The 26,783-nt window shown below is 39.8% G+C and overlaps 6 protein-coding genes across 11 annotated transcripts; 3 read left to right on the top strand and 3 right to left on the bottom strand.

Annotated features, from left to right (window-relative positions):
- The first annotated feature begins 11,972 nt into the window (after positions 1–11,972).
- LOC138136253 (8-oxo-dGDP phosphatase NUDT18) lies at positions 11,973–15,278 on the top strand. Its single transcript, XM_069055357.1, has 4 exons — positions 11,973–12,414; positions 12,464–12,748; positions 14,587–14,863; positions 14,915–15,278. The coding sequence occupies exons 1-4, from the start codon at positions 12,155–12,157 to the stop codon at positions 15,104–15,106; spliced, it is 1,014 nt and encodes a 337-aa protein (XP_068911458.1). The 5' UTR covers positions 11,973–12,154; the 3' UTR covers positions 15,107–15,278.
- Positions 12,752–14,638, bottom strand: LOC138136255 (cyclin-J-like). The gene is made up of 5 exons (XM_069055359.1): positions 14,497–14,638; positions 14,337–14,444; positions 14,111–14,282; positions 12,892–13,327; positions 12,752–12,836 (listed from the first exon to the last, which is right to left on the bottom strand). Exons 1-5 carry the CDS (start codon positions 14,530–14,532, stop codon positions 12,770–12,772), a joined length of 819 nt encoding a protein of 272 aa, XP_068911460.1. The 5' UTR covers positions 14,533–14,638; the 3' UTR covers positions 12,752–12,769.
- Positions 15,279–15,843: 565 nt separating the features above from the next.
- On the top strand, positions 15,844–18,730 carry LOC138136248 (WD and tetratricopeptide repeats protein 1-like). Its single transcript, XM_069055343.1, has 10 exons — positions 15,844–16,041; positions 16,096–16,298; positions 16,348–16,459; positions 16,503–16,696; positions 16,750–16,930; positions 16,983–17,264; positions 17,314–17,420; positions 17,467–17,825; positions 17,875–18,071; positions 18,176–18,730. The coding sequence occupies exons 2-10, from the start codon at positions 16,096–16,098 to the stop codon at positions 18,350–18,352; spliced, it is 1,812 nt and encodes a 603-aa protein (XP_068911444.1). The 5' UTR covers positions 15,844–16,041; the 3' UTR covers positions 18,353–18,730.
- CstF64 (cleavage stimulation factor subunit 2 CstF64) lies at positions 17,873–20,818 on the bottom strand. 5 transcript variants are annotated; one of them, XM_069055352.1, is made up of 10 exons: positions 20,657–20,818; positions 20,522–20,600; positions 20,049–20,472; positions 19,801–19,993; positions 19,606–19,638; positions 19,410–19,542; positions 19,325–19,354; positions 19,165–19,253; positions 18,970–19,115; positions 17,873–18,920 (listed from the first exon to the last, which is right to left on the bottom strand). In XM_069055352.1, exons 1-10 carry the CDS (start codon positions 20,706–20,708, stop codon positions 18,801–18,803), a joined length of 1,299 nt encoding a protein of 432 aa, XP_068911453.1. In that variant the 5' UTR covers positions 20,709–20,818; the 3' UTR covers positions 17,873–18,800. The 5 variants fall into 5 exon arrangements, with proteins under 5 accessions (XP_068911453.1, XP_068911452.1, XP_068911455.1 ...); XM_069055351.1 differs by having other exon boundaries at positions 19,606–19,656; XM_069055354.1 differs by lacking the exon at positions 19,325–19,354 and having other exon boundaries at positions 19,606–19,656.
- Positions 20,819–20,860: 42 nt separating this feature from the next.
- On the top strand, positions 20,861–24,902 carry APC4 (anaphase-promoting complex subunit 4). Of its 2 annotated transcripts, none has more exons than XM_069055333.1 (5): positions 20,861–20,989; positions 21,054–21,175; positions 21,225–21,353; positions 21,405–22,339; positions 22,525–24,902. In XM_069055333.1, exons 2-5 carry the CDS (start codon positions 21,064–21,066, stop codon positions 23,635–23,637), a joined length of 2,289 nt encoding a protein of 762 aa, XP_068911434.1. In that variant the 5' UTR covers positions 20,861–20,989; positions 21,054–21,063; the 3' UTR covers positions 23,638–24,902. The 2 variants fall into 2 exon arrangements, with proteins under 2 accessions (XP_068911434.1, XP_068911435.1); XM_069055334.1 differs by lacking the exon at positions 20,861–20,989 and having other exon boundaries at positions 21,002–21,175; positions 21,405–21,568; positions 21,623–22,339.
- LOC138137076 (uncharacterized) lies at positions 23,621–26,757 on the bottom strand. Its single transcript, XM_069056365.1, has 9 exons — positions 26,736–26,757; positions 26,498–26,683; positions 25,520–25,719; positions 25,284–25,427; positions 25,184–25,235; positions 24,532–24,738; positions 24,018–24,220; positions 23,823–23,966; positions 23,621–23,771 (listed from the first exon to the last, which is right to left on the bottom strand). Exons 1-9 carry the CDS (start codon positions 26,740–26,742, stop codon positions 23,682–23,684), a joined length of 1,233 nt encoding a protein of 410 aa, XP_068912466.1. The 5' UTR covers positions 26,743–26,757; the 3' UTR covers positions 23,621–23,681.
- Positions 26,758–26,783: the final 26 nt, after the last annotated feature.

Genomic DNA, 26,783 nt, shown 5'->3' on the forward strand with positions numbered 1-26,783 from the left:
TGTGAACTGTCAAATGTCAAATACTTACCTATATAGATCCAGAAGAGGCGGCAAATATGTACAGTCGTTGACCAAAATAAAATAGGACAAAGTAAATTTCGATTGTGTAATTCGATATTTTTGCGAAATCCATCTCTTAGGAAACAAAAGTGTCAAAAATAAAAAAACAATTCTGATAAGTGTCATCATTCGACAATATTTCAGAAAATCACAATCATTCAATTGAACATAGTGACAGTGACGAGATGACAAGTGAAAAAACACAACCTAACTTTTTGTAAATCAATTGTCAAGTCAAATCAAGTTGTAATCTGAGACACATACGTCTCAGTTACACTACACAAATATTTGAATTGTGAAACTGTCTAAGGTAACACTTTGTCCTATTTTATTTTGGTCAACGACTGTACGTGCACCATAAATCACGGCCCACTACGATGCCATAACTCTGTACTTGCGATTGACATTTGCAACAGACATGTGACATGTTTATGGCATTTGACATTTGCAGCTCTTGTAACATTTGACACTTGGAAACCTTGTCACATTTGACATGACATTTAATACTCGTTTAATATTTTTTTAAGTGTGAACGAAATGTTTACTTCTTGCTACAGTAACCAATGTCCTGACGAAATCGTCTTAACGAAAACTCTTTTGCTGCATTGACAAACTAGAAGTACTTGAATTAACACTTTATTAAATGATAAACAATCAAAACTGCAAGTGACAAGTGTGTCTGTCAAATTCCAAATTTATAGAGGCCCCAAATCTTACGTACATCATAAATCACAGCCCACAACGATGTAATAACCCTGTATTTTTGCGACTCTTGACATTTGTAATTCTTGTGACATTTGACAGTTTCGGCTATCGTGAAATTTGACGTTTTCGGGTCTGATTACATTTGACATGTGCGAACGTCAGAGCTCTTGTGACATTTAAGGATGAACTAGAGTAACAATCTCAGCAAAAAGTTGCGGAATTCTTATAATGCTACGAAACGTTTATTACGAGAAATCAATATTTGAAAAAATTGTTTTTAATTTTTGGAAACGAATTGTAATGAGTTGCAAGTAAATTTTGTATTTATTTTCTTGATATTTAGATAATTGCTTACATGTGATTTTACAATCTTTTGACTAAGACTGTACGTGAAAGTAAACAAAAGCACACTGAATTTCAATATTCATTGATTTCTGTTAAAGTTCTTAACGTAACTGCAGTAAAACGTGCGATATGAGTGTAATGTTGCATACCGACGTCAATTATATGCATTTTGTTCACTTTTATTGAAATTAAAACAGATACATAACCTCAAAAACCGTGTTTTTCCACATGTAATTAGCGATTACAAGGAAAATCCTCGACCAACTTTTTTTGTAAATTCATTAGAAAATTCTACGATATCGATACTTTATGTGTGAAAAATTTAAGAAAAATTGGCCTTTTTGAAATATGTTTTTTATCAATTTTTATGCGACCATTGCTCCATTTCTCATAAGAACACGTGTAAAATATCCCGAAACTTTAAAAGGTAATAACTTTAAAATTCCTCGACCAAATTTTTTTAAATTTGGCACAGTACTTTAGAATGGATGAAAGGACTATTGCACCAATTTTAAGCAAATTTCGCAATTTTTCAATGTTACTCCAGTTCATCCTTAACTCAAATTTAATCAGCGTTTGTGTTTGGGTGCGAACAAAATGTATATTTCTTGCTAAAATAACAAATGTCCTGCGCGAGACAGTCTTCTAACTCTTTGCTGCCCAGAACACTTGAATTAACACTTTTAAATGTTAAACAATCAAAACTGCAAGTGACAAGTGTGTCTGTCAAATGTCAAATTTATAGAGGCCCCAAATCCTACGTAAAGTCCATTCAAAAATCAAAAAACCACCAACGTCGCATTTTCCTCGATAATTACTATCGGCAACGCTGTCTAGTGTAAAATTTGGGGTAATTTTGAGGTTAAATGTTTATTAAGTGTTGTTTTTCTGGGCATGTTTAAGTAAAAATAATAAGAATCAATAAATAAATTAAACGTGCTGCTAATAAAACAATATGAATGAAATTCAAAGCAATTGAATTTTATTTTGAATCAAATAAATGTCATAATTTATAGTTACCAACATAGTATGAAAAAATATCTCCCTAGGGTTTTTTAAATTTTACCAACCTAAAGCAACAGGTATCTAGTGGTTTTTTGATTTTTGAATGGACTTTAGGTACAGTCGTTGACCAAAATAAAATAGGACAAAGTAAATTTCGATTGTGTAATTCGATATTTTTGCGAAATCCATCTCTTAGGAAACAAGAGTGTCAAAAATAAAAAAACAATTTTGATAAGTGTCATCATTCGACAATATTTCAAAAACTCAGAATCATTCAATTGAACAAAGTGACAGTGACGAGGTGACAAGTGAAAAAACATAACCTAACTTTTTGTAAATCAATCGTCAAGTCAAATCAAGTTGTAATTTGAGACACATACGCCTCAGTTACACTACACAAATTTTGGAATTGTGAAACTGTCTAAGGTAACACTTTGTCCTATTTTATTTTGGTCAACGACTGTACATCATAAATCACAGCCCACCACGATGTAATAAAATAACCCTGTATTTTTGCGAATCTTGACATTTGCAATTCTTGTGACATTTGACAGTTCCGGCTGTCGTGAAATCTGACGTTTTCGGGTCTGGTAACATTTGACATGTCCGACACCTTGTAAAGTTCCCGAGTGTTGGCATCTTCTCGTCGCACTACTCGTGGTGTGTTCGTCTTTTTGTTCTGGTTTCGTTTGTTTTTTGTGTGGTGAGCCGGCGTGGCCATCCACCCCGTCTAATTACGGCGCACCTCTCGGCCCGTCCGACGGCAGCGCCGACCAACAAAGCTGCGACTCCAGATGACACGAATTTCGGAAGCATCCCGTCCTATCTGGAGGGCTTTCTCGGTAAGACCGAGTTCAACAACATGGTCCGGCGCGTGCAAGACAATGCACCATGCAATGGCCATCTTTCGCTCGTGACCGCACCAAATGTTGCGTACGGTAGCTCACGGGAGTCATTATTTGTCCATCTGCGGTCGTCGACTGCTCAAAGAGATGCCGAAGGGCCGATCGTCGATCATGATGCGGCGTGGGTGCGCCGGACGGCACCTCCTCAAATGGGACTTTGATTGGTTTTTCGCGATTAGGCGAGATCCTCCTTCCGGTCGGACCACGAGTTGCTTCTTTTCGGGAAGAAATGACACGGTCCGGGTGGGTGTATTGTGGTTGCGAGGCCACCCTGACGTTCTCGGAAATTGAGAGCTGCAAATTAATAGGGGGTGAGGAACCGCGCAGATTTCGGCCTTTTACGTAATAATAATGATGATGGTGGTGTTGGTAATGAAAAGCGACGGGTCGGAGGCTGATGGGGCGCACATGGCGCCGAACCACGAAACAGAATTTCCAAAAAAAAAAATTTGAAAAAGGAGAAGAGGTGGAATGAGTGAGATTAAAGAGAAAGTTGAAAAGTGAAGAGACAAGAGAAAAAAAGATAATTGGGAGGATGCTGTACAGTTGGTTGCAAAAAAAAAAACGGGAAATGAAAATTTTCCCAATGTAAATTTGGTTTTGTCCATTTATCAGTTAATTATCTACTTCACAATACCTATCAAATAATTTTTAAAAATGTCATTGAATTTTGACTATAATTCTAACCTATCTCACGTGAGAAGGTTTCACACTATGAAAAAATTGTAAAAATGTGTCTATTATTTTATTCTGAGAGTTTCCGTTTTTTTTTGCAACCAACTGTGCGGAGTAGTTTTCGAGATAAAGAAAAAAAAAGTTAATTAACCAATGAAGGAAAAAAAATGAAAAGTTTTTAGAAAGAATTTGATAGCATTATTATTATTATCTTTCCAACAGTGCTTGTAGCGTCATCTATGAATCGACTGTCAAGTTGTTGACGTCAAGTTACGTCAAAGAAGAATTCTGTTTGGTGCGACACTTAGACGTATATGAAGTTGCAACTTTTTACCTAACGTGCTAACGTGCCTAACGGTGATCATTCTGATCAATAAACGCACACCAATATTGATACTATCCCACCTCCACCCGGCGGCACGGCAATTTTGCCGGAGTACATACACCATTACGGATATTACTATCAAGTAATAGTGCAGTGCTTATCAACATAATTACCGGCGTCTCGCCTCCGCATTTTGACTTTTTTGTGTATTATGTTCTGTGTCAATGTTAAGGAACTTCCTAACGATGTGACATGAGTATAATAATATACCTTTTTGAATTTCAACTACCAATGTGTTATCTAAATCCAGAATTTTTAAATTTTTAAAAAGAGATTGCGGTACTATTCCCGTTGCTGAAATTACAAGTGGTAAAATCGAAATTTTTTCTAAACACCAAAGATTTCTCATAGCAACGGAGAGCTCTAAATATTTATTAATTTTTGTGTTATATGTCTGTGTTATATTGTGTGAATTTGGAACAGCTATATCTAAAAGATATGCTTGCTTTTGTTGTTTATTTAAAATTATAATGTCTGGTCTGTTATGCTTAATATGAATGTCAGTTAAAATTGTTCTATCAAAATATAACTTGTAACTGTCATTTTCCAAACAACTTTCTGGTGTATAACTATAATGTGGTTGTGTATTCTTTAATAAATTGAATTTAACTGCTAAATTCATGTGTATAATTTGTGCGAATATATCATGACGTTTTTTATATTCGCTTTGAGCCAAAACGGTGCAAGAAGAAATAATGTGTTCAATTGTTTCCCCTTCAGTTCCGCAAATCCTACATTTATCAATTATCGATTGTAAACCGCATATGTGTTTTTTATAATTTCTTGTATTTATAACACGATCTTGTATTGCAAATATAAAACCCTCCGTCTCAGGGTGAATATTTGATTTCTTAAGCCATGCATGAGATGCCCGAATATTAACTTCTGGTTGTTCCAGTTCTTTAAAGTATCTCCCATGTAAAGACTTCTGTTTTATATTTGCTATTGTGTCAGGTATATTTGGCTTAACAATGTCTGAAATTATATTATCACTTAAATTTAAAGGTGTGTAGCCTTTATCGGCTGAAACCAAAGCATTGAAAAAGGTGTTATCACGAGCTCTATTGAGGAAATAATTTTTTAGTGAAGCAATTTGATTTTTTAGCAGTATTTCTAGATTTGAAAAACCCCTACCACCGTTTTCGCGTGGTAAATTAAATCTTTCAATAGCAGATTTAGGATGGTGTTTACTAAATTTGGTAAAAAGAACTCTAGTTTTAATGTTTATGTTCTGTAAATTAGTTTTGGACCATTTTATAACACCGAAAGAATAGGTCAGTAATGGAACAGCATATGTATTAACTGCTTTAATTAAATTATTACCGTTTAATTTTGATTTTAAAATAGATTTAATTCTTAAATAAAATTGCTTTTCTAAATTTTCTTTTATAATTGAATGTTGAATATGATTTGATTGATTAATACCTAAATATTTATAAAATTCTCCTTTATTTAAATTTTTAATGATTTCTCCTTCTTGAGTTATATATTCTAAATGTTCGTAATGACCGCGACATATTGATTGCATTTTACACTTATCAATACCAAAACTCATCCCAATATCATTTGAGAAATTTTCAGTTATTGTTAGTAAAGATAAAATGTGATTCTTTTTTGATGCATATGGTTTTATGTCATCCATATAAAGAAGGTGATTTAATTTGGATAGTGTGGTATTATTAAGTCTAATATTGAAACCATATCCAGTGCTATTTAATAGATTTGTCAAAGGATTAATGGCTAGACAAAACCATAAAGGACTTAAAGAATCTCCTTGATAAATCCCCCGTTTAATTTGAATAGGCTCGGATTTTAATTTAGTATTGTTTATTGATAAATTTAAAGTAGTTCTCCAAAATGTCATAACATGAGATAAAAAGTTAATCAAATCCAAATTAATTTTATAAATTTTAAGAATTTTAATTAACCATGAATGTGGTACTGAATCATAGGCTTTTTTGTAGTCTATGAATGCGGTATAAATATTTCTATTATTTTTTCTAGCTTATTCCATTATTACCGTATCTATTATGAGTTGTTCTTTACAACCAAAACACTCTTTAACACAACCTTTTTGTTCTTCATTAAGTATATTTAATTTTTGACAATGGTCGTAAATTATTACTTTAATGCAAGATGTCATAATTTTATAAATTGTAGGTAGACATGTGATTGGCCTATATTTTGATGGATTCTTAGTATCGGAATCTTTTGGTTTCAGATATGTTATACCATGGGCCAAAAACTCTGGAAATGTGTTAGGTTCCCTAATAAATCCGTTAAAGTGATCAAGTAAGCATTTATGAATACAAGTAAATTTTTTTAACCAAAAGTTATGAATTTGGTCACCTCCAGGGGATTTCCAATTATGTGAACTATTAATATTTTTAACTAAAATTTCAAGGCTAATTTGAATATGATGTCGATTATTACTATCTGGTATATCATTTTCTAAATGAGGAATCCATTCTGCCTGATTATTAAATTGAACTTCATTTGACCATATGTTTGACCAGAATTCTTTAATTTCGTTTATATTTGGTGTACCGTTATTAGTTTCAGTTTTATTATCTGTTAAATTTTTGTAAAACAACTTCTCATTATTTCTAAATAGTTTGTTTTCAAATTTCCGTTGTTTATTATTTTTATATCTTTTGAGTCGTTTAGAATAAATATTTAACTTCTGTAATAAAGTGTCTTTGATTTCTATTAATGTTTTATTATATTCATTATATTTTAAACAATGTATTCGGTTGTTATTTAAAATGGATTGAATACAATTATTTAGATGATTAGAATTTATACCCTTTAAATATTGAGTTATTCTACCTAAATCTCGTCTGATATTATTAATACGTTTATTTAGTCTTTGTTCCCATTTTGGTAATTCTTTCGCTTTTATATTATTTGTCTGGCCAATTTCTTTTGATCCATTTAATCTGATAATTGTTAAAGCTCCACTATATATAATACTGTGTAATTTTTTAAAACTTGTCGTGTTATTTACAAATTTAGGTAAAATGAATTGATTTAAAATTTCAATCATTGCAAAGAATTTTTTGGAACTTTGTTGTTTAGGTAATAGTGGTCTATTAAATGGTTCTGTGTGTTCAAATTCGTTAAGAGTTCTATTGAATTCATCTTCAATTTGTTCTTTAAAATTTTGATGGTAGTAAAAATTTTGATTAATGACATATACCGGGTGTAGAATTGGTTTACGAGACATAGGATTTTACATGTAAAAGTAAAGAGTTTCAATTATTGGCTCCCCTAATAATTTTAGGGCAAAATAGTTAAAATGAAAGTTGGAGAGAATTAAAATTGCTGTCTAATTTTAGTCTTACTTTTTTTCTAACATCTTGTGGTACTGAAAGAAAGGCAAGAAAAAAGTTGACACAAAACAGTAAAAAGTACTACTAAGCATGAAATTGTATTTATTTCTTTAAATGTTATTATGGAGGATATTTTTTAAGCAACTTCCAAGCAACATTTGCTTCAGGTTTTCCAGACCGATCAATTCCTGCCACAGAAACAATTGGAAGAATTTTAGAGAAGTTTGAGCATTTAATGGAAGATACCTTTTCATTCATCCTGTAGTCCTGTACGACTTCATTTGAAGGGCAAATTAAAAGACAATTAAATAATAGAGAAACCATCTGACAAATACATAGTATTTTAAAAGTCAAATTTCATGGCTAGTGCTACTTTTTAGTATTTTTGTGTTAACTCTTTTCTTGCTTTTCTTTCAGTACCACAAGATGTTAGAAAAAACAAAGAGTGGAATTAGACAGCATTTTTAATTCTCTCTAACTTTCATTTTAACTATTTTGGCATAAAATTATTAGGGGAGCCAATAATTGAAACTCTTTATTTTTACATGTAAAATCCTATGTCTCCTAAACCAATTCTACACCCGGTATATCATTATAACTCAAGTCTAAATTATGTATGTCTGTTTGTATGGTGTTGTTTGTTGAATCGAGAATTGGACAGAAAGAGTCATTATGATTAGATAAACTTTGTAAAGTTTGCGGTTCAACAGAATTTTGGATTAAATTATTAGAAACTTCATTATTGCCAGAATAATTAATTGACAATTCTAACTTTACATCATTTTTGATCTTTTCTAAAATTGCCTAAGGGATATAGTTTTTCTTCATAATGGCTCTCCTCTGGTCAGCTAAATTTTGAATAGTAACAGGAAACTGGGGGTACTTACTTTGGAACGCTTTAAATAAATCAAGCCTGTAAGTACTCACAACATCCTGTAGTTTCGTGATCCGAAAATATTCCCGTATAATGAAAATATTCATTTCCATAGTCCATTTTTTGCGTTTTCTAACTTCTGTAGCACCATTGGATTGCAGTGAAGCACTTGCAACAACATTTGGCGCGTTTTTATTAGAGAGCGAATTTATTGACATTTAGACAGTTGTCACGGCACTCTGATTACAATATTATTTTACTACAAACTGAGTATTAACTTTAATCAAAATTAAAAAAGAAACAGTTGAAAAATCATTTTCAAAATATGTACTATGGCGGCCAACAAATTTTACCCGTCATTTTCTGTCATTTCAAAAATGAATTTGTAATCCATACTTTAGTGTCATTATGATTACCGTCTTGATTATGATTGATATTTTTTGGGTGGTAAATTTCAAAATTCGAAATTATTTTGGCATTTTCTGTACACAGAACGTTCACCTCAGATTATCTATGTACGACTGCTCTAATTTTGTTCATTCATGTCGGATTTTTGGAATATCTGAGCTTTAAACAGTTTAAATTGATTGTCAGAATAAAAATACGCATGTCAAAATGACAAGAATCGAAAGTGGGGTTACGGTTCCTAAAGGTTTATTTACACTTTACGTGAATGTCAAGATAGTGACGGCTAAAATTTTTTGGCCGCCATAGTAACAAGAATTTGACACAAGTTCTCATCATATGGTAAAACAACGTTTTTGTAATTTGCCTCCATTTTGATTTTCTAATAGACATATTAACGAACGCGACGTCATCATCTGGGATGTCCTTATAGTCATTATTTCACGGAACATTTTACGAAAATTTTTAGGTTGGCATAGCTTGATCCGTCATGCGTGTCAGTTTAAATTACAAAATGTGCAAAGAATTATTTATCAGGATTTATCAGGCAACATATTCGCGACCGTATTTTTGGCAAATTCACGTATTTCAGCGGGCGTACATGAAAGATTATCTTCCATATTCGTGTTTTGTGACAGAATTTGGATAAAACAAAAGGCGACTTTGAGACTTGATCAAATTTTCACTTTTAAAATTAAGATATTACCAACCGCCACAAAAATCCCTAAATCGAGGAAAGGAAACATTTTTGTTTAAAAACGGCTTAAAAAGGGCAAATTACAAAAAATAGTATAAAAAACTCGTTTCATAAGACCTTGAAGCACTCATTCTTTAAAGTAATTCGTGGTTAGGCCACTCGTTTTTTAATTTTGAATTCGTGCTTCAAGACTGGTCTTATGAAACTTGTCTTTTAATATACTATTAGGAAATTACGTTTCCCTTTTTTTAAAGGAACACTCGACACTGCAATATTTATAGTCAGGAAAATCTCACATTACTGAAGAGGAGCAAAATTTAAATAGGAGGCACTTTGTGCCGAGTATTTTAAAGCTCCGAGTCAAGTAAGAGATTTTACTGACGTGTTTTGTATTAAATTTTTCTGGAAATCGTAAAAAAGACGAAATTTACAAATTTTGGAAAAAATTTTTACACATTCCACAAAAATCAAGTTTGTCAATTTTGTTGGCAACTATAGTTACAAAGTAAACAACATCGAAAAAATTTCATCAATTTTGTGCGTGTTGTGAAAAGTAAAAAAAGTGTTAATTCATAACATTTATTTATTTTGCGTCTTGTAAAATCTTTACAGTACTAGTCCGGAAAATTCAATTTTCCTGCGCGTAAATAAGCAGGAAAATGTTGTTTCCAAGACGATTTCCGGAAAAATAATTTAAATCGTGGAAACGCTGCAAGCATTCGGGGCACTTTTCCAGATTCCGCAATATTATCGGAAATTTTTGTATTATAAAACAAAAATGTTTATGTAATTATGTTATTAATATAGTAATTTAATTCTAAAAAAAAAAATAAAAAAAAGGAAACAAATCAAAAGTGCTACCTCATCTTTCGTTTCATTGAAAAGTTCGTCTTAGATTGACTCATATGCATACGTATAGTTTTAAAATTTAATTAACTATGTATTAATAATGAATGTTATATCTTCAATGAACCCATTTTACCACTTATTCTGGGATAATTGTTGCTTATACGGGGATGGTCTTTTGATTTTTGAAAGTTTCTTTTTTAAATAATTAATTACAAATTTGTTTTTACGAAATGACTGATTTCTTGCTAAGAAATGCGTTGATTGTGTTGAATCCGCAATAAATTTGTAGGGTTTAAAAAATGTCTACGTGGCTAGGTCCTACGATTTTTGAAAAATGGTTTTGGTTTTCACATATGAAAAAAAAAAGGAAATAAAAAATAGGAAGTCCTTCGTAGGTACATTTGAAAACATGAGCTGGCACGATTTGAGATAATTTGTTTGTTGCTCCTCAATCGATCATAACAATCTATCTATCGATCTTCTCGTGTCTTTCTAGGTAACGAAAGAAATAATTTTGTCGTCCATTTAAAAAAATCGTGAACGGTTTTTCGGTGTCCTATTTGAAAATCAAAAATTGCTGTAATTTTCAGCGAAACCCGAAGTCTGAAAAATCAGCCAGTATGTCAAAATGTCTATAATAACTGTGGCGAGTTTTGTTGTGATAGCTTGAAAATGAAAGGTAAAAGAAGGGTGCTGGTGAACTTATTATGGGTTTTTTGACAAGAATAACAAAAAAATATCAAATGATTCCCTTTCTTAAAAAAAATCGCAGCCCTGCGTAAAAAATTTTATACATCGCTGTTTTTAATTATAAAATAATCCTGGCACCTCCACCATTTATCAATCAAATTGTAGATATAAATGTGCGTACTTTTCTCTTTTAGCGTTAGAGAGGTCATGTGGATTTCTTCAAGCGCCATTAACACCCAAAGAACTCTACCGTATCTTGAATAGTTTTCACACTCACTGAAGACTTCTTTCATAAATCAGGTGTTACACCTGTCGCTTCGCGACTACAAAATCACAAAACATCATACCAGAGCACTACAAAATGCTACTTCTTAAACTTGAGCGACTTACTCATACTTCTGTTACTTAAGAGTCACAACCGCCGGCTATAGGTAAATGGATGTGTAATCGACGTATAAAACTATTTGATATTCAGAGGAGTGCCTGTGGTACGGAAACAAGTTTTAGAGATTGGAATGTATTCACCTGCGAGCGAAACAGTTCCGTTACGCCTTTTGCAGAACCATAAACGCGTAAACCAGAAAAGAGCGGCAGCCCGAGGTATAGTGTTGCCAAATCGTCACCGATTTCTCCTTGCCGATTTCCCACGCCTGGAACTCTTCTTTTGTGGAGTTTTCAACACCACAACCGAGTACCGACTACCGAGTCAGAGAATTTGAGGTTAGGTGGAGACGATGTAACGAGTGTCAACAAGTTAACACATTTCACATTTAATACAGTGTATAATTACGTTTTACACGTTTTGTACTGTTTCAATTGTGAAATTCGTCTGTTAAATAAAATTTTCGAAAATAGTTTCCATTTTGACACTATTGACAGTTCGATGCTTCATTTGTTTCAAACCGTGACCCAAAAAAGATGAAATAATTGTAATGTTTTTAAAGAAAATTCACACGTCCTGTGGCAAACCACTTGAGAATCTTCGCAATTCGTGTCGTGGGGGTCCCCTCTTTTCTCGTTGGGTCGCGCTCTTGCAAAAGTTGGCAACGCCGCAATCGTCCGTGTACAACCCAGAAATGTCACCGTGCGTTATGAAAATGTAGTAAGTAGTGATGTCACTGTTAACATTCCACACAAATCGAACAGTTATTGCATTTCGTGTGAACCCATCAATCGAAATCTGTGTGTGCGAGCGCAAAATTTCATGTTAACCGCCCTAACCTCAAAATGCCCGACACGGTCGAACTCAACTTGGGGCGAGTCCTGAACGCGCAGCCCCTGGAGGGCGACGAGTCAGCCATCTGCGACTTCTCCCTGGAGGAGCAGAACGCCGCCTACGAGAGCCAGGGCGTGCAGCCCACCGTGAGCCCCAACTTCAAGCCGGTGGTGAACGAGACCGTCACCTACGTCGTGGCCGTGGTGCTGATCAACGACGACGACGAGGTCCTGATGATGCAGGAGGCGAAGGAGACGTGCGCCGGCAAATGGTGACTATCAAACGAGAGACGCGCGCGGATGTGACTTGTGCTTTCGCAGGTACTTGCCCGCCGGCAGGATCGAACAAGGGGAGACAATCTGCGCGGCCGGCGAGCGCGAGGTCCTGGAAGAGACGGGGCTGCACGTCGAGTGCACCGCGCTACTGATGGTGGAGTGCGCCAGGGGGACCTGGATCAGGTACGTCTTGACCGGGAGAGTGACCGGGGGCACGTTGAAGACGCCCGCGAACGCCGACAAGGAGTCGCTGCAAGCCAAATGGATCGCCAACTTGGCCGAACTCACTCTCAGGGCCACAGACATTACGCAACTGATCGACAGAACCAGGTACTCGCTCAAATCTCTTTATTACATACTGTCAATACACTTTATGATGCTTGGAGGGGTGCACTTGGCACACTGAAGACCGTCGTTCCTACAACAAATCCCCCTGGATGCGCTGTCAACTTTTTATTTTCGTTTTTACCCACTTCAATAAAATTTGGGCGACGTCTCGCAGGTCCTCTTCAGTGTATTCAGTCAGATTTTCTAGTTGTTGCGTCCACAGAGACAATCCGATGTCTAGTCGACTGGCGGCGATCACAGCTGCGGCTAAAACAGACGGTTTGTAACACTGCATGTAGTGAACATCTTCTATGATCCTGTCCAGGTGTACGGTGATGGCGTCGTAAAGATCGTAAAACAGAGTCCTGACGTTTCTGTCGCCTTTTAGGTCTTCGTAACAGATAAATTCTTGCATGTAGTAGAACACGTAATGGACTGCACACGGAAAATTCAGGTAGAAGTTGAAGAATTGAATTACAAGAACTTCCAAATTCGTGTAGTCTAGAGTTGTGTATCTGTTGCCGATGAGGGCGTTCAGTTCGGAGATTTTCGGAATTTTCAAAGCGTTCTCTTCGAGTTTTGCTGCAAAGAAATTCTTGTTAAGATGCATTTTAATTATTATAACCGCCCTGTTCATTTCATTAAAAATGCATTATGAAAATGTTTCCGAGAAAGACCCATTTTCCGCCGATGAGGACTCCACAAGACGCTTAAATAATAATCAGTGCGCAATATAACAAAGAACAATAATAGCAACACTAAACACACAAACAGCGAACAATAAGGAAAATATTCACGAATTTAATTTCAAAGCAGCAAGTAGTTTTTTGACTTCAAATTAAAAATGTCATTTGAACAAAAACTTAAGATGAATAAAATCCCTAAAAAGCGCCCGTACACGTACACTAGCGCTCTGCGGGGATTACTCATACTACACTTTTGAACAGGCCGTCGTGGTAGAAATAAATCACAACTGTCAAATGTCAGAACTACTTATAAGTTTTGGCGAAGCTAATGCAAGGAAGGTAAATTGAATTGAATTTAACTTCCTTGAGCTAAACCTGTAAGTTAACGATTCGTTATATAATCGTTAATTTTTATAACATTCCTGGAAATTCTTCTTGTCTTTCACTTTAGTTTGTTTTGGTACTTTTTCCCTCGATTCTACGGCAGTTTTTGTCTCACTAAAGATTATTTTTTATATCTACGAATACAATTAAGTTTTTGTCAATCAACTGGACCACACTGACGCCACTTTTGTGAAGGTTTTTTTTTAAACAAGTCTTATTCTTTGCTTCGTTGAAGATTTCGCGATAGTCCTTTTACTAGGGGTGGATAGACTTACGCGAACTTTGGAGTACCAACCGGATATCATAAGGCAAACGTTAGCCACTAGAAGCAACTTCTCTGGTATCACATGGTGGTTGTCCATGAATAAGTCCATCAGGTACACCGCTAGATGCAAACTACTGTGACTCAGACCCCTGTCGATGCACACCATCTTGACGTACTGGACGAGAGACCCCCTGTAGAAAATCTACAACAATCGCAGTTGTAATTTTTCTACAATTTAATAGATCTCGTTGTTTACTTGAGGCGACTGGTGCAGAAAAATCAACCTGCGCGTTTCCCTCTCCTTGATAACTTGCTTGAAGTCATCCTTGTACTCTTCGTACTCCTCGTAGACGTCTCTCTGTAACTGGACAGAACACAAATCAATTTTTTTCTCTTCCCAAATTGGCAAAACTCACGTAAAATACAGAATTCGCGCTCATAAACTGTCTCATGTTCGCGACCGATCAATTGACTTTTTCTTGACTTTTTTTCTCGTGTGTTATCAGAGCGTACAAAGAAGCGCGACGAAACAAAGATAACAGCTGGCACGGCGACCAATTGCCGTGCCTTCGCCCCCATTCCAAACTCCTCCTGCGACTCGTGGTGGTGATAAAGAAGAGGGCGACGAACAGGGTGCACGTTTTGATAAGCGAAAGGACGTCGTGGCATCTCCCCACGTGCGAGGTCCACCCGGGGAAGAGTCTCCACTCGACTTTGAGGAAGTTCATGGTGGACCTCTTCGGAGCGGAGGTGGCGCAACACCGCCCCCACGGAGTCCTCTCGGTGAGTTGCTCAGACACGAGTCCAGACTGGGTCTAGATGAAGGTGTTGCAGGTGGAGTACGACCCGAGAGAGAGAGAAGACGGGGCTTGTTTGACTTTACTGGTGGCCTTCAGGGCGCCGCTCGAGGAAGTACCGATTATTGGAAAGTGCGTCTGGCACGAAACTTCCAAGGAGCTGGGGGAGCAGTTGTTGATGAGGGTTTCTTCCAAAAATTCCACGATTCCGATTCACGTTATTTGTTGATGGTTACTACTAAGAGGGCCCTCTTAGGACACTGTTTTTTTTAATCATTTTGCTCTGTATATTTTAAACTTGACATTTTTTTCAAAGATTTTGTTCTATTTTTATAAGGTAGAAGGTATACCAACTCATGTAGATAAGGATTTGAAAGAAAATTAATAGATTTTTCCGACGGGGTATGTAATAATAACCCAGATATCGCCAGTCTTCCGCCAAAATTTAAATATTTGAAAATTCAAACTAAACCCGCGAAATTGAAAAAATTGGCCATGTCGTGATCGTCATCGAAGCAGAATGACCGCTTATGCTGTACCAACCGTACGCAATCCAAAATCTACCAACAGTGAACAACAAAAGAACCAAATAGTTCCTCTTTGGTTTAGGTGTTCTCTCTTCGAAAAAATTTTTAATCAGTTATTTGTATTATTGTTATTTTATATCAACTACTTACACTTTGTTACGCTAATTTTGTATTTTTATTACTGTTTACGTTGTCCAAAACTTTTATTGGAATATAAATTAAAAGATAAATGTGTTTTTAAATAATCCACATTTTAAATTTGAACGAAATGACAGTAAGTGATACCAACAGTACAGCATTTTATTTATTCAATAAAGAACAGCTGCTTTATTCGACTTGCTTACAGTGCAATCAGATCTGTTTTTGTAAATAAAATGATTTTTTTTTCGTAGAACTGTTCTATCCGTAAATATTTGGGGAACTCTGGTGGGATTTTCTTGGCTCAAGGTTGACCGAACTTTGTACCAACTAAGTCACCTGAAACCCACAATGTCATAAACAAAAACAAATGAGTGTAGTTTTTTGACACCCTTCAAAAACGATAATCGCAGTCTTTTATAGTGGCAGAAGAGGTCTAATTTTACCATGAAATTGGTCAACTGTTTATATTTATGATGCATCACGACATCGGGCAAAGGTGAGCGTTGACCTTGCACGTTGTGATTGATTCACAACAGTCGTTTGTTATCAGATGGAAGGCAAATTAAAAGGATGGCGAAGTAACCGCAACGTTTTAAAGCTGATGCAATGCAGGGAAGTCAACTCGAACGCGGCCAAAACCCTGAAACAGCGCTCTCAATTCTCAGACACCTTCATAAAGAGGTTAGGTCTGGAGGCTGAGCTCGAGGGGCACCAAGGCTGCGTCAACTGCCTCGAGTGGAGCCCGGACGGACTGTGAGTGTCGCCAGTCAAGTCGGTGCGCGACTGACCCTGCGCTTTTCAGACATTTAGCGTCTGGATCTGATGACACCAATGTCATCTTGTGGGACCCCTTCAGGCACAAACAAATCGAGGTGATCCCCACGCCCCACATCGGCAACATATTCTCGGTTAAGGTAGGTTGAGGTCGTTGCGAGAGCGTGACTGAGCTCTTGGTAGTTTTTAGCTGACGAGAATGTTATCGCGACCGCCGCTGGGGACTGTCGAGTCGTGGTGCAAAGTGTGGCCGGGGCTTTGGACAAAAGTGCGCCGTTATTGGACTGTGCATGTCACATAGGGCGCGTCAAGCGGCTGGCAACAGCCCCCGACCAACCCACGCTCTTCTGGTCGGCAGGGGAGGACGGTCTAGTCATGTAAGTCGTTGTCTCGTCTTGTTGTACGCACAATTGCACAATCTCGTTGGCAGACAATACGACATGCGAGAACCGCACGAGTGCCCCACTCAGAGTAAGGTTCTGATCAACTTGTGCCAGAAGTCGGAGATCAAGTGTGTGGCCGTGAACCCCACGAAGCCCCACTACATCGCGGTCGGCGCCAACGACTGCTTCGTCCGGTTGTACGACCGCCGCATGATCAAACTGTCAATGGTTGATACCATGTCGAGTGTCGATCGAACGTCTCATTTCTTCATGTTTGCAGGCCAGTTCGTCAAAGAAAACGCCGCCGGAACCCCAGAAGAGCGAGTGCGTTCAGTACTACGCTGCAGGACACCTGGCCAGGGAGAACGCTGGGATCATGAGCAGCAAGCTGTCCGTCACTTACATAGCCTTCAATTCGGCTGGTTCCGAAATGTTGGTGAACGTGGGGGGCGAACAAATCTACCTGTTCGACGTAAACAACAACCGACACGTCAACGAACTCCAAATACCGCAGTACCTCCCCCAGAGGCCCCACTCAACGTACAAAAGCTGCTGTCAACCTGTACGTCTGGTTACTTTCGCGGTACCAACCTAAATACATTTCGTTTCAGAACGGCATCTGCGAAGTGAACGGCGTAAGTAGCGATTTGTTCGAGAAGAACGAAGACTGTGCCTGCTTCTTCATGAAGAGGGCGTTGAAATCGTATCAACGAAAATGGTGAGTGTCATCGTGTCGAGTGGCGCTCTCTCACACCCTCTTACAGGATGAGCGACTTGTACGGCGCCGCTCGCGACTACCTTCACGTCATACAGTACTGGCCGGACCACAGGCAGGCCTACGTAGGTCTGATCCGAGCGTTGGCGGCGCTCAAGTGGGAGGAGGAGGCCAACGCCTGGCTCAAGTGCTTCGTCAAGCTGTTCCCCGACAGCGAGAACACTTCGCAGGTCAAGTTCCTGGTCGAGGAGCTGCAAACGCTCGAGACCAACACGAAGTTGGACGAGGTGGGCGTGAAGAAGGTCGACGACGACGAGAAGAAGATGCGACTGGACTCGTTCGATTTCGAGAAGCGCTACTTGGGGCATTGCAATACGACGACGGACATAAAAGAGGCGAATTTTTTAGGTTAGAACGGCGGGGAGAGTCGGCGGAGAGTCATCGGTGTGTGTTGCAGGCGACGATGACAGTTACATCTGCGCCGGCTCGGACGAGGGGATCATCTTCATTTGGGACAAGAGGAGCATGGAGATCGTGAGGGCGCTGTTCGGCGACAATTCGATAGTTAACTGCATACAACCTCACCCCAGTGCCTGCGTCATTGCGTCGAGTGGCATCGACACGGCCGTCAAGATATGGTCCCCCAGTCCGGAGGTATCCCGACATTTTGACATTAGTTATGGCGTTTAGGCGCTAGTTGGTCATTTTAACGTCAATTGTGCAGTTTTCTGCATCAGCTAAAGATGCTTCCGTTGCAGGATGGCAAGATGAACAGCCGAATCGTGAAGGGCATCCCTACAGTGGTGGAAACCAACCAGCGCAGGATGTGCATGGACCCATTCGAGTCGATGTTGGCCAGTATGGGCTATCAGATCGAAGGTAGCGCTCTAGATGGATCGTCCATTCAAGAAGTACCAACGTGCCGAACTAGTTAAATTTTTCATTTCTAACACACTTAAAAATTAGCTTGTTTCACGTAGATATTACTTGTAATTAAAAGTTGTATGATTTTTTTTTGCAATAATTTCGGTAGTTGACGCGCTCGAGTGGTTTGTGAAAAATCAAAAAAAAAAATCTGTCAAGTGCAACTTTGCTCATCTCCCTTCCTATTTATTTTCGCGTTTAGGGTGCGTCCGCGGCAGGAGAGTTGAAATTATTTGACGGTTCGTCATGTTGACAACTTCTTTTTTATTGTATACATAAAAATTAAATAGCAAATGTGTTATTGATATGTTATTAATTTTAAAGATTTTTTAATTCTTATGTAAACTGTAAAGAGAAAATTAAAAATATATTTGGGGAAACTATGCAGACACTTGACCATTTCTTCTGACACACAGTGACTTTAATCGTTTAGGTTGGTACTACATCTATGCACACCGATCAGCGATGAGCACTCTTGGCGATTTGTTCCTTCAACACCAGAATACTGTTCCTCTGTTCGGGTGGCAACATTGCGATCTGCTCATCTGACAGTTGCAACACTTGCATGATCAACGCCGCCTGCAAAAACCCACTGTAATCCTGCAACACAACTTTCCGATCCTGCTACCTTTTCCTGATCCGACGCTCCCGCGGGTCCTATGTTTGGAGCTGCGCTGGCAAGGGAACGAGCTCCTTGCGGGGGGCCCTGCGACCCTCCTTGCATCTGCGAGGGCGGCCTGACGGGTTGCGGAGGCATCGAATTTTGTTGTGGGGCTGCAAATGCCAATTTAACTCTCACACCAACAATCGCACCTCAACTTACGTAAATTCTTTTGTCTTGGGTCGATCCTCTGTTGTTGTCTCGGATCTGACGGGAAGCTTCCCGAAGGCCCACGGGGGTCTCTGTTAAAGCTAAACGAAAGAAAGATTAAATAAAAAGGCAAGGCAAGGTTTTTCAAGTGGAACTAACGCTGGACACTTACGTTTCCATCTTTTGTTCTTGCTTGGGAAAGCTAAGCCAACTTAATTAGTACACCTAATACGAAAAAATGCATTTTTGGGACTTACTTTTCGACAATTGGGGGCGGCAGGGGGTTGGGCAATTGTCCGGGTAGTGTTCTCATGTCTTGGTCGCCCATGCGGCTCAGTCTGGGGTCAGAGCCGCCTCTGGGGTCCAACGAGCGTAAATCAACATCTTGACCTTGAAAAAAATCACAAAAGGATAGTACTGCCAACCAAATTATGAAATTCTCGATTAACTTACTTAAGACTACCATTCCAGACGAATAAGCTGTTTCTAAAATTTGTGTCGTATCTTTAATTTAACTTTATCAAAAGCTTGAAGTTTATATAAACAATTGTTTGTTTAATGAATTAATGATTAAAGAAATTTCAAGCAATGTCAATCGTAAAAAGGGTTGGCAACCCTTACTGTCACTTATTACAATTTGACATTTACCTGAGAAGACTGGATTGTCCCTGTCCCTGTTGTTATGCATGACGGGAGCCGGAACTGGCTGAAATTCGGTCCTGGGGGCCTGCACGGGCGTCGGATTCGACGAAAAATTGTTATTGATGGGCACCGGCCCCGATGTCGACTTCTCTTTGGGCGTCAACGTCGACGGGACTTGATTCTGTGGATGCAGCAGTGTCTGGAAACCCCCCACAAATAGAAAGAAGTTTCTAAAGACTCCACTATAAACCTACACTAGCCGTGATCGGGTCGATAATCCTCATTACAACCTGCGCCTGGAGCAACGCGTACGCCAGTTGCGGATTCTGCAAGAGCATCTGGCGAGCCTCTGTTGGATTATTCTGAATACAAAGCTTCATCTGTTTCATCAACTCGAACATCTGTTCAGGCGGCAGCGACGCCACGGCTTTACTGATGGCTTCTGGGGCCTTTTCAGCTTGGATTGGCTCACCATAGGGGTTCTCCACTGGGGGTTGGTTCAGCAAGTTTTGCATCTCCATGCGTGACTTTTCCGTACACGCGTTGTCGACGCGGAGGTTGCGCCCTCCGATTTCGTAGCCGTTCAAGTTTCTCATGGCGCTTAGGGCGGTTTCTTGGTCTCTGTATTCGCAAAAACCATAGCCTTTGGGTTTGCCAGTTTCACGATCAAACACCAATCTGGAACAAACTAGATACAAAAGGGGTACTGGAAAGATGGGGGCCTCACTTGAAAGATAAAACTTGGCCTACTTCTCCGAATATGTCTTTGAGCTTCTCTTCTGTGGCCTCATAGGGAATGTTCCCCACTAGAAAATTGGGGCGCTTGAGAGATTATGTTAAAAATATTTAAAAAATAATTTACCGAAGACAGATCTCATTGACTTATCCATAATATTTGCCTCTAAGTTATCCATGGTGATTGTGTTTATTCCGGCAGCAAATAATCCAAAAATCAAGTTACCACAAATTTGAGATTGACACTTGACCAGATTTGACAGAACGTCAACCGACAGCGCTACCAACCTATTATCGATAAAGACCACTTTTTTCAATTTTTTTAAAACAAAGCAAATTGTGGTAGATGTTATATTGATCAATAATTGCAATGTAATTCTAGAGTAAGTAACAGTAAGTACTAGTTCAATTGTAATTTGTCTTGATTCTTTAAAATTAAGGCCAATAAAGATATCACAAGGTTGGTATACATGCTTCGGCATTTTTAACCTCACAATTTCAAATAAAATTTTGCCGAATTCCAGAATTAAGAAAATGTCGACAATTCAAGCAATAAAACAGTTAGAGGAACGAAATGTAGCCAGTGAGATTGTATTGATGGTGTGGAGTGACCGCATGGACCTCGTCGCCTTGGCCAACGTCAAAGGTTTTGCCACCACATGAGCCACAACTCGAACCCATTTATTGTTTTTTAGGAGAAGTAGCCTTACACCGTCTCACGTGGACGAAAGCTTGGAGTCTTAACGCCCCAAAAGATGGTCTAAGTGTCAAAGCAATAGCTTGGAGGCCAGATGGAAAAATAATAGCTATAGGATACAGTTCTGGTAGAAGATAACTCATTTTTTATGAACTGGTTGCTAAACTATTACTTTCAGGTCAGATTATACTTGTCAAGGTTGAAAATAAAAGCATTCTTCACTCTATAGAAACAAAAAGTGACATTTCTTTTATTAAGTGGATGCGAGACAAAGTTTTTGTCAAAGAAAAACTTGCAACAGTGGATGAAGAAAACAAGCAAGGCCAGTTTATGAAATACACTGTAATTATTGGTTTCATAGTTGTGTGGGTGTATTTTGTAATTTGCGATTTCCAGGATCTGTCATCGAATTTTCTCCCAGAGCCCCCATCCCAACACTTTGACTCCTCCAGCGAAGACAACCAAAAATCTAATCTGTTGCTAGAACAGAACGATCTGAATCTGTTATTAATCGGCACTTCTGACGGAATCGTCCACGTCAGAGTATTCGGTTGTTTCCCGTGCGCTACTCTCGATCTAAACTCTTATCTGAACACTTCGTGCTCGATACAAAGCATCCACCTGACCGAAGACCTGGACAAAAGCTTCGTCACGGTGCGAGACGCCGACAACAACGTCAAACTGGTCTGCTTCAATTCGGACATTTTCAAATCGCACTCGAACGAGTTGTTCGCCGTCGCCCTCAAACACATCAAACTGGCCTCTCTGGTGAATTACCTCTCGAGCACCATCACCACCATCACCGAGTCTTGGGAGAGCATCCTGCTTGAGATGGACATGAAACTGTCCAAATATGCCAGCAGGGTGCCGGAAGGGGGCGTCACGGCGGATTTCCTCGATCTGCTCACGTTCGGAATTTGCTCTGACGAGATGAAGGAATTTTTGATACACGACCTGACCAAGAAAGGCCTGGAGAAGTTCGGACAGACGATCGAGATGAGCTACGCCAACATACAGAAGCTGGTGCTGAAGTACGTGATGAAATTCGGACAGAACATCACTTATTATCTCGCCGAGTTGAGGGGGATGGCCCGGCTGGAGCACAGATTCAAGGTGAACGAGACAATTTGAATTTCGCGCCAGACGCATTTGCAGAATTGTTATGTGTCGAGTGTTTATTCGCAGAATGTTCAAAATGTTAACGGGGAAATTTGTAATGACACAAGTGGCCTTGTGGTTTCTGAACACGTTGCGAACGAATTGTTGAAGATTTTTTTTTTTCAAATGAAGTTTCGCAGGTGCTGGGTCTTCAAGAAAAAGTCATCAGCGAGGCCATCTTGTCGAATGGGGCGTTTTTGATTAAGGGTGGTGAGATGCAACAGATAATCAATCATTCCATCATCAACTACAAAGCGTTCTTCCGATGGTTGTACACGGCCATAATGCACGTCCTGGACGAGCAAATCCCGAACGAAATTCCCAAAATGACCCAACAGGACCTCGCCTACATAACTGAATTTCTGCAGAATTTCGACCGCATCGGTAAAAACTCAAAACAGAACGGTTTCATAATGGAAAGACTGGGACAATACTTGAGCGACAGCAACTTAACAATCCAACCGGACATGTCGGGCAACGAATGGAGCCACTTCCTGGCGCTCGACCAGTGCGTGCAAAACCACCCGAGCATCTTGAAACATTTCGAAGAGATGTCGCTGATCCAGCAATACAAACATCTGAAGACATCGATCGAGACCATATTCGCAGCCCCCAAAGACGCCATCACCGCACAATTCGAAATGGTGCACGTTTTCGACTGTTTCCAATATGGCGCCGCGACCTTGAGAACGTCACAAATCAACGTCAACAAAGACGCTATACTGTCGGCGTTCCTCGAACCGCCTGAATCGGTGCTGTTGCTCCAGATGCAACTCCCTCGGAACGACTGCGAGGTCAAGTGTGCCCGCCTGTGCTTCCCCCTGGAGACTCTCGACGACAACTATCGCGTCCTGGATGTCAAACTGTACTCGAGCACGGTGCTCACGGTGCTGTTGCAGGACAAGACACCGTCGAAAGGGACAGTTTTGGGACAGGTGCAGCTAGGTAGTGCCCTTGAGAAATTTACAGATGTGGGCGGAGTCTACGGGGGGATTTTCACCGACGTCGTCACGATCAACGGTTCCGGATTGGTACCCAAGCTGTTGAAAAGCGTGGACGGGATGGTGGGGGCGGAGTTTGCGGTCTCGGGCAGCAGGAAAGTGGGGATCGTACTTGCAGAGAACAGGAGGAAGGTGCGGCTGTACGAGATGGAAGGGGAAGAGGAAGAGGACGAGGACGCCGACATGACCAACAGCACGATGAAGGAGAGCGACATGAGCGTACAAGACGTCAACATTTCTACTACCATCTAGTGTGTATTTGTTTGTTTTTAATTGCAATCGTTAAGTGTGACTGACTATACTCTAAGGACCAAGGTTTCGTACTCGGGACAGGCGATTTCTTGTCCGTCGAACGGTATGTAGCAAACGCCATGACTGGGGTGTATCTGAAACAAGAGAACGTTCGGGTGGGGTCGGATTCGATCGGCGAGACGAACCTTCCCGATTGTTTGCGCACCCTCATGGAACACGCGTCCGATGTAGAGGACTTCGCCGTCGCTGGTGTGGCCCCCTTGGATGGCCCCCGGGGGCAGGTGACCGGCGTGGCAAGGCACCCAATCGAACTGCTGCTTGCACAGGATCTGAACACGAGACTGTCGCGATAAGTGCGAAACAAACTAAGCGGTACTGACTTGGTACTCCTCGACTTGATGTTCTTCACCGTTGTGGGCCACGTAGGCGGCGTTCTTCCCCGGGATTACCTTGGCGGGGATGAGGTCGCCCTCGTGGTACGCTCGACCCACGAAAATTGGGTGCCCGTCGGCGTCCCTTCCACCATGGAGGGCGTTAGGGGGGACGGTGCCGTAGGCGACGGAGCTGTCGACCCATCGATATCCTGGAAAAATGATTGAAATTGACAGGTTTGGGAACGCGACAATAACGTTGGTAGTATTGATTTTTGTTTGACATTTCTCGCGAAACAAGCCTGCTATGTTAAGTTGATGAAAGTTTTGACAACAAAAAATCTGAAATTTTCAAAAATCTAAATTGCACGTTTTGAAAACTATGTCGTTATATTTTGTGATTTCGCAAGCCTGCCGCTGTTGATTTTTTGCAATTCTTATCAGTGTTGCAATTGTTTGCCAATCACGTCACCCACCACACGATTCCATTACGATGGGGCTAAAAGTGTACTTCTTTTCTTACCTTGACTGTTGGGTGTATGGAAATGAGTCGCGTTGTTGTTAGGAGGGTGCAACGGTGGATACATATTTGAGGGGTGAGGTGGTTGGATGGGGTAACTCAACGCGGCAAGATGAGGAGCTGGTGCGGAGGGTGGAAACTCCGATTTGAAACCGTAACGTTCTAGAAAAACACCCATTTTGGTGAGATTTAAAGTATTTTGGGTCCCAACTTACCTTCCATTGCCTCGTTCTAGAAACACTAATAGTGTTTTGCGAAATGTTAACACATAAATCTTCGTAAGTCTCTTTATCAACCTTTTGTTATCATTGTAAATATAACACGTAAAGTAAGATTATCACTGTTAAAATAAAATAAAAGTTTTCAAAACAGTTCTTCGGTGAGGCTGTCAATTCCTGGCGTTCGGTCCTGCCGTCCATCGGACTTGTCGTCGAATTAGACCTAATGGCTTTTGCAATTCAGCGGACATATTTGTTATTATTATTGCGTAATTTTTCAATCTCAAAATTGTTGTTTATTATTATTATTGCCATTATAATCGTTTATTCACTTTCAAAATACCATAAAAAATAAAATATATGACTTAAATATTACAGCGATGGGGCCCGCTTCAACCTTCACGGTCGAAGAATCAGAATCTCGTATTCCTCAAAACCTAACTCCTTGCCATCGAACGGGATGAAACACTTCTTGTACCTAGGGTGGATCTGAAAGATCGTGATAATTTCCCCGAGAGTCGACATTCAACGAAATACCTTGCCCACAGTGTGCGACCCTTTGTGTTGCACCCTCCCGATGTACAAGGGGTCCCCGTCGCAAGTCCGCCCCCCTTCTACCGCTCCTTCCGGGATGTCGTCGTGACGACCGGCGACCCAGTCGAAACGTTGCTCGCATAAAACCTTCACAGAAGATAATAATAACAATATAGAAAAAAAAATACGTCACATTAGAAGGAAAACTAATCGAAAGAGGAGGAAATTTGAAAAATCACCTGGAAGCGATCCACAGAGTATTCTTTGCCTCCATGAGAGACGTACGCTACATTTCTCCCGGGGATGACTTTGGCGGGGATCCAGTCGTTTTTGAATAAGGCTCTGCCGACGTAGATTTGGTGGCCGTCGACGTCTTCACCCCCGGAGAGGGCGGTGGATGGGACGCCGCCGCAGGAAAATGTGTCCGCCCAGTAGTAGCCTGAAAGTGACGGAATTGTAGATATACAAGAGGACTCTAAAAATGTCAAAATAAAGGCAAAATATCCCTTGTACCTAGATCACGACGTGACAATTCTTCGATGATTACAACGCTAAATTCGTGTTTTTTGAAGAAACGGGTCAAAAAATATTACTGTTTGAATATTGGTCGATAATGAATCACCTCGACAGCGCCAAAAATATAAATAACAACAAATCATAAATCATTCATTCATCAATTAATTTGTAGTGTCACGTTTCATGCCAACTTGCAAAAATCACGTTTTCATTATCACGAATTGTAGATATTTTTTCAAGTGGAATTGCAGGAAATTACGTCATATTCGAACTAATCCGACGTTGACTTGCAGAACGGATCAATCCACGAGATTGGTGCCGTAGCTCGAGTACCGATTTACTACACTCCATATTTACCCGTAAAAATATTTGCAAAAACATCCACAGATAACACACATTTATATTGTTTGTAATCATTACGAGATTTTATCTGATCCAAACAAAGAATGAACCACGGAAAAAGTTGATGGTCATTTCGACAAAACCAGTATAGTATACATATTGGGAACGACTTATGCGGGTCCTTATACAGATACTAATAATTTTATGAGGGTTGGAACGCTTGGGACCATGCCCAACAGACCGAAATTAAATATTATTTACGACATCTGTAGGGACAAGCCATTAACTATTATAAGGAGCAATCGGCTTATTTTATAATGAGTTCCTAATATCGCCCTTTTCCAGTTGTCTAAACTTACCCCTTTTGACGTCGTTAGTGGACGGATGGATCGGACGGAAGGCGATGTGAGGGGAGCACTCTGGCGGTACACAAACGGGATAGGGGCGGGGGCGATTGGGGTGTTTCGACACTGGATGAATGACAAGACAAGGGGACACGTGACCTTGACGTGTCGATTTCTGCGGCGGTCTGAAACCGCAAGGCTCTAGAAAAGTCTCCAGTCACTCTACATCAGCACAAAAAAATTTCAAACTCACCTGCCATGACTTACTACTTCGTACTACGTTCAAGTGGCTCAAGTGATT

The sequence above is a fragment of the Tenebrio molitor genome, chromosome 8 (assembly GCF_963966145.1).
Source record: "Tenebrio molitor chromosome 8, icTenMoli1.1, whole genome shotgun sequence".
In the NCBI taxonomy this organism is placed as follows: Eukaryota; Metazoa; Arthropoda; class Insecta; order Coleoptera; family Tenebrionidae; genus Tenebrio; species Tenebrio molitor.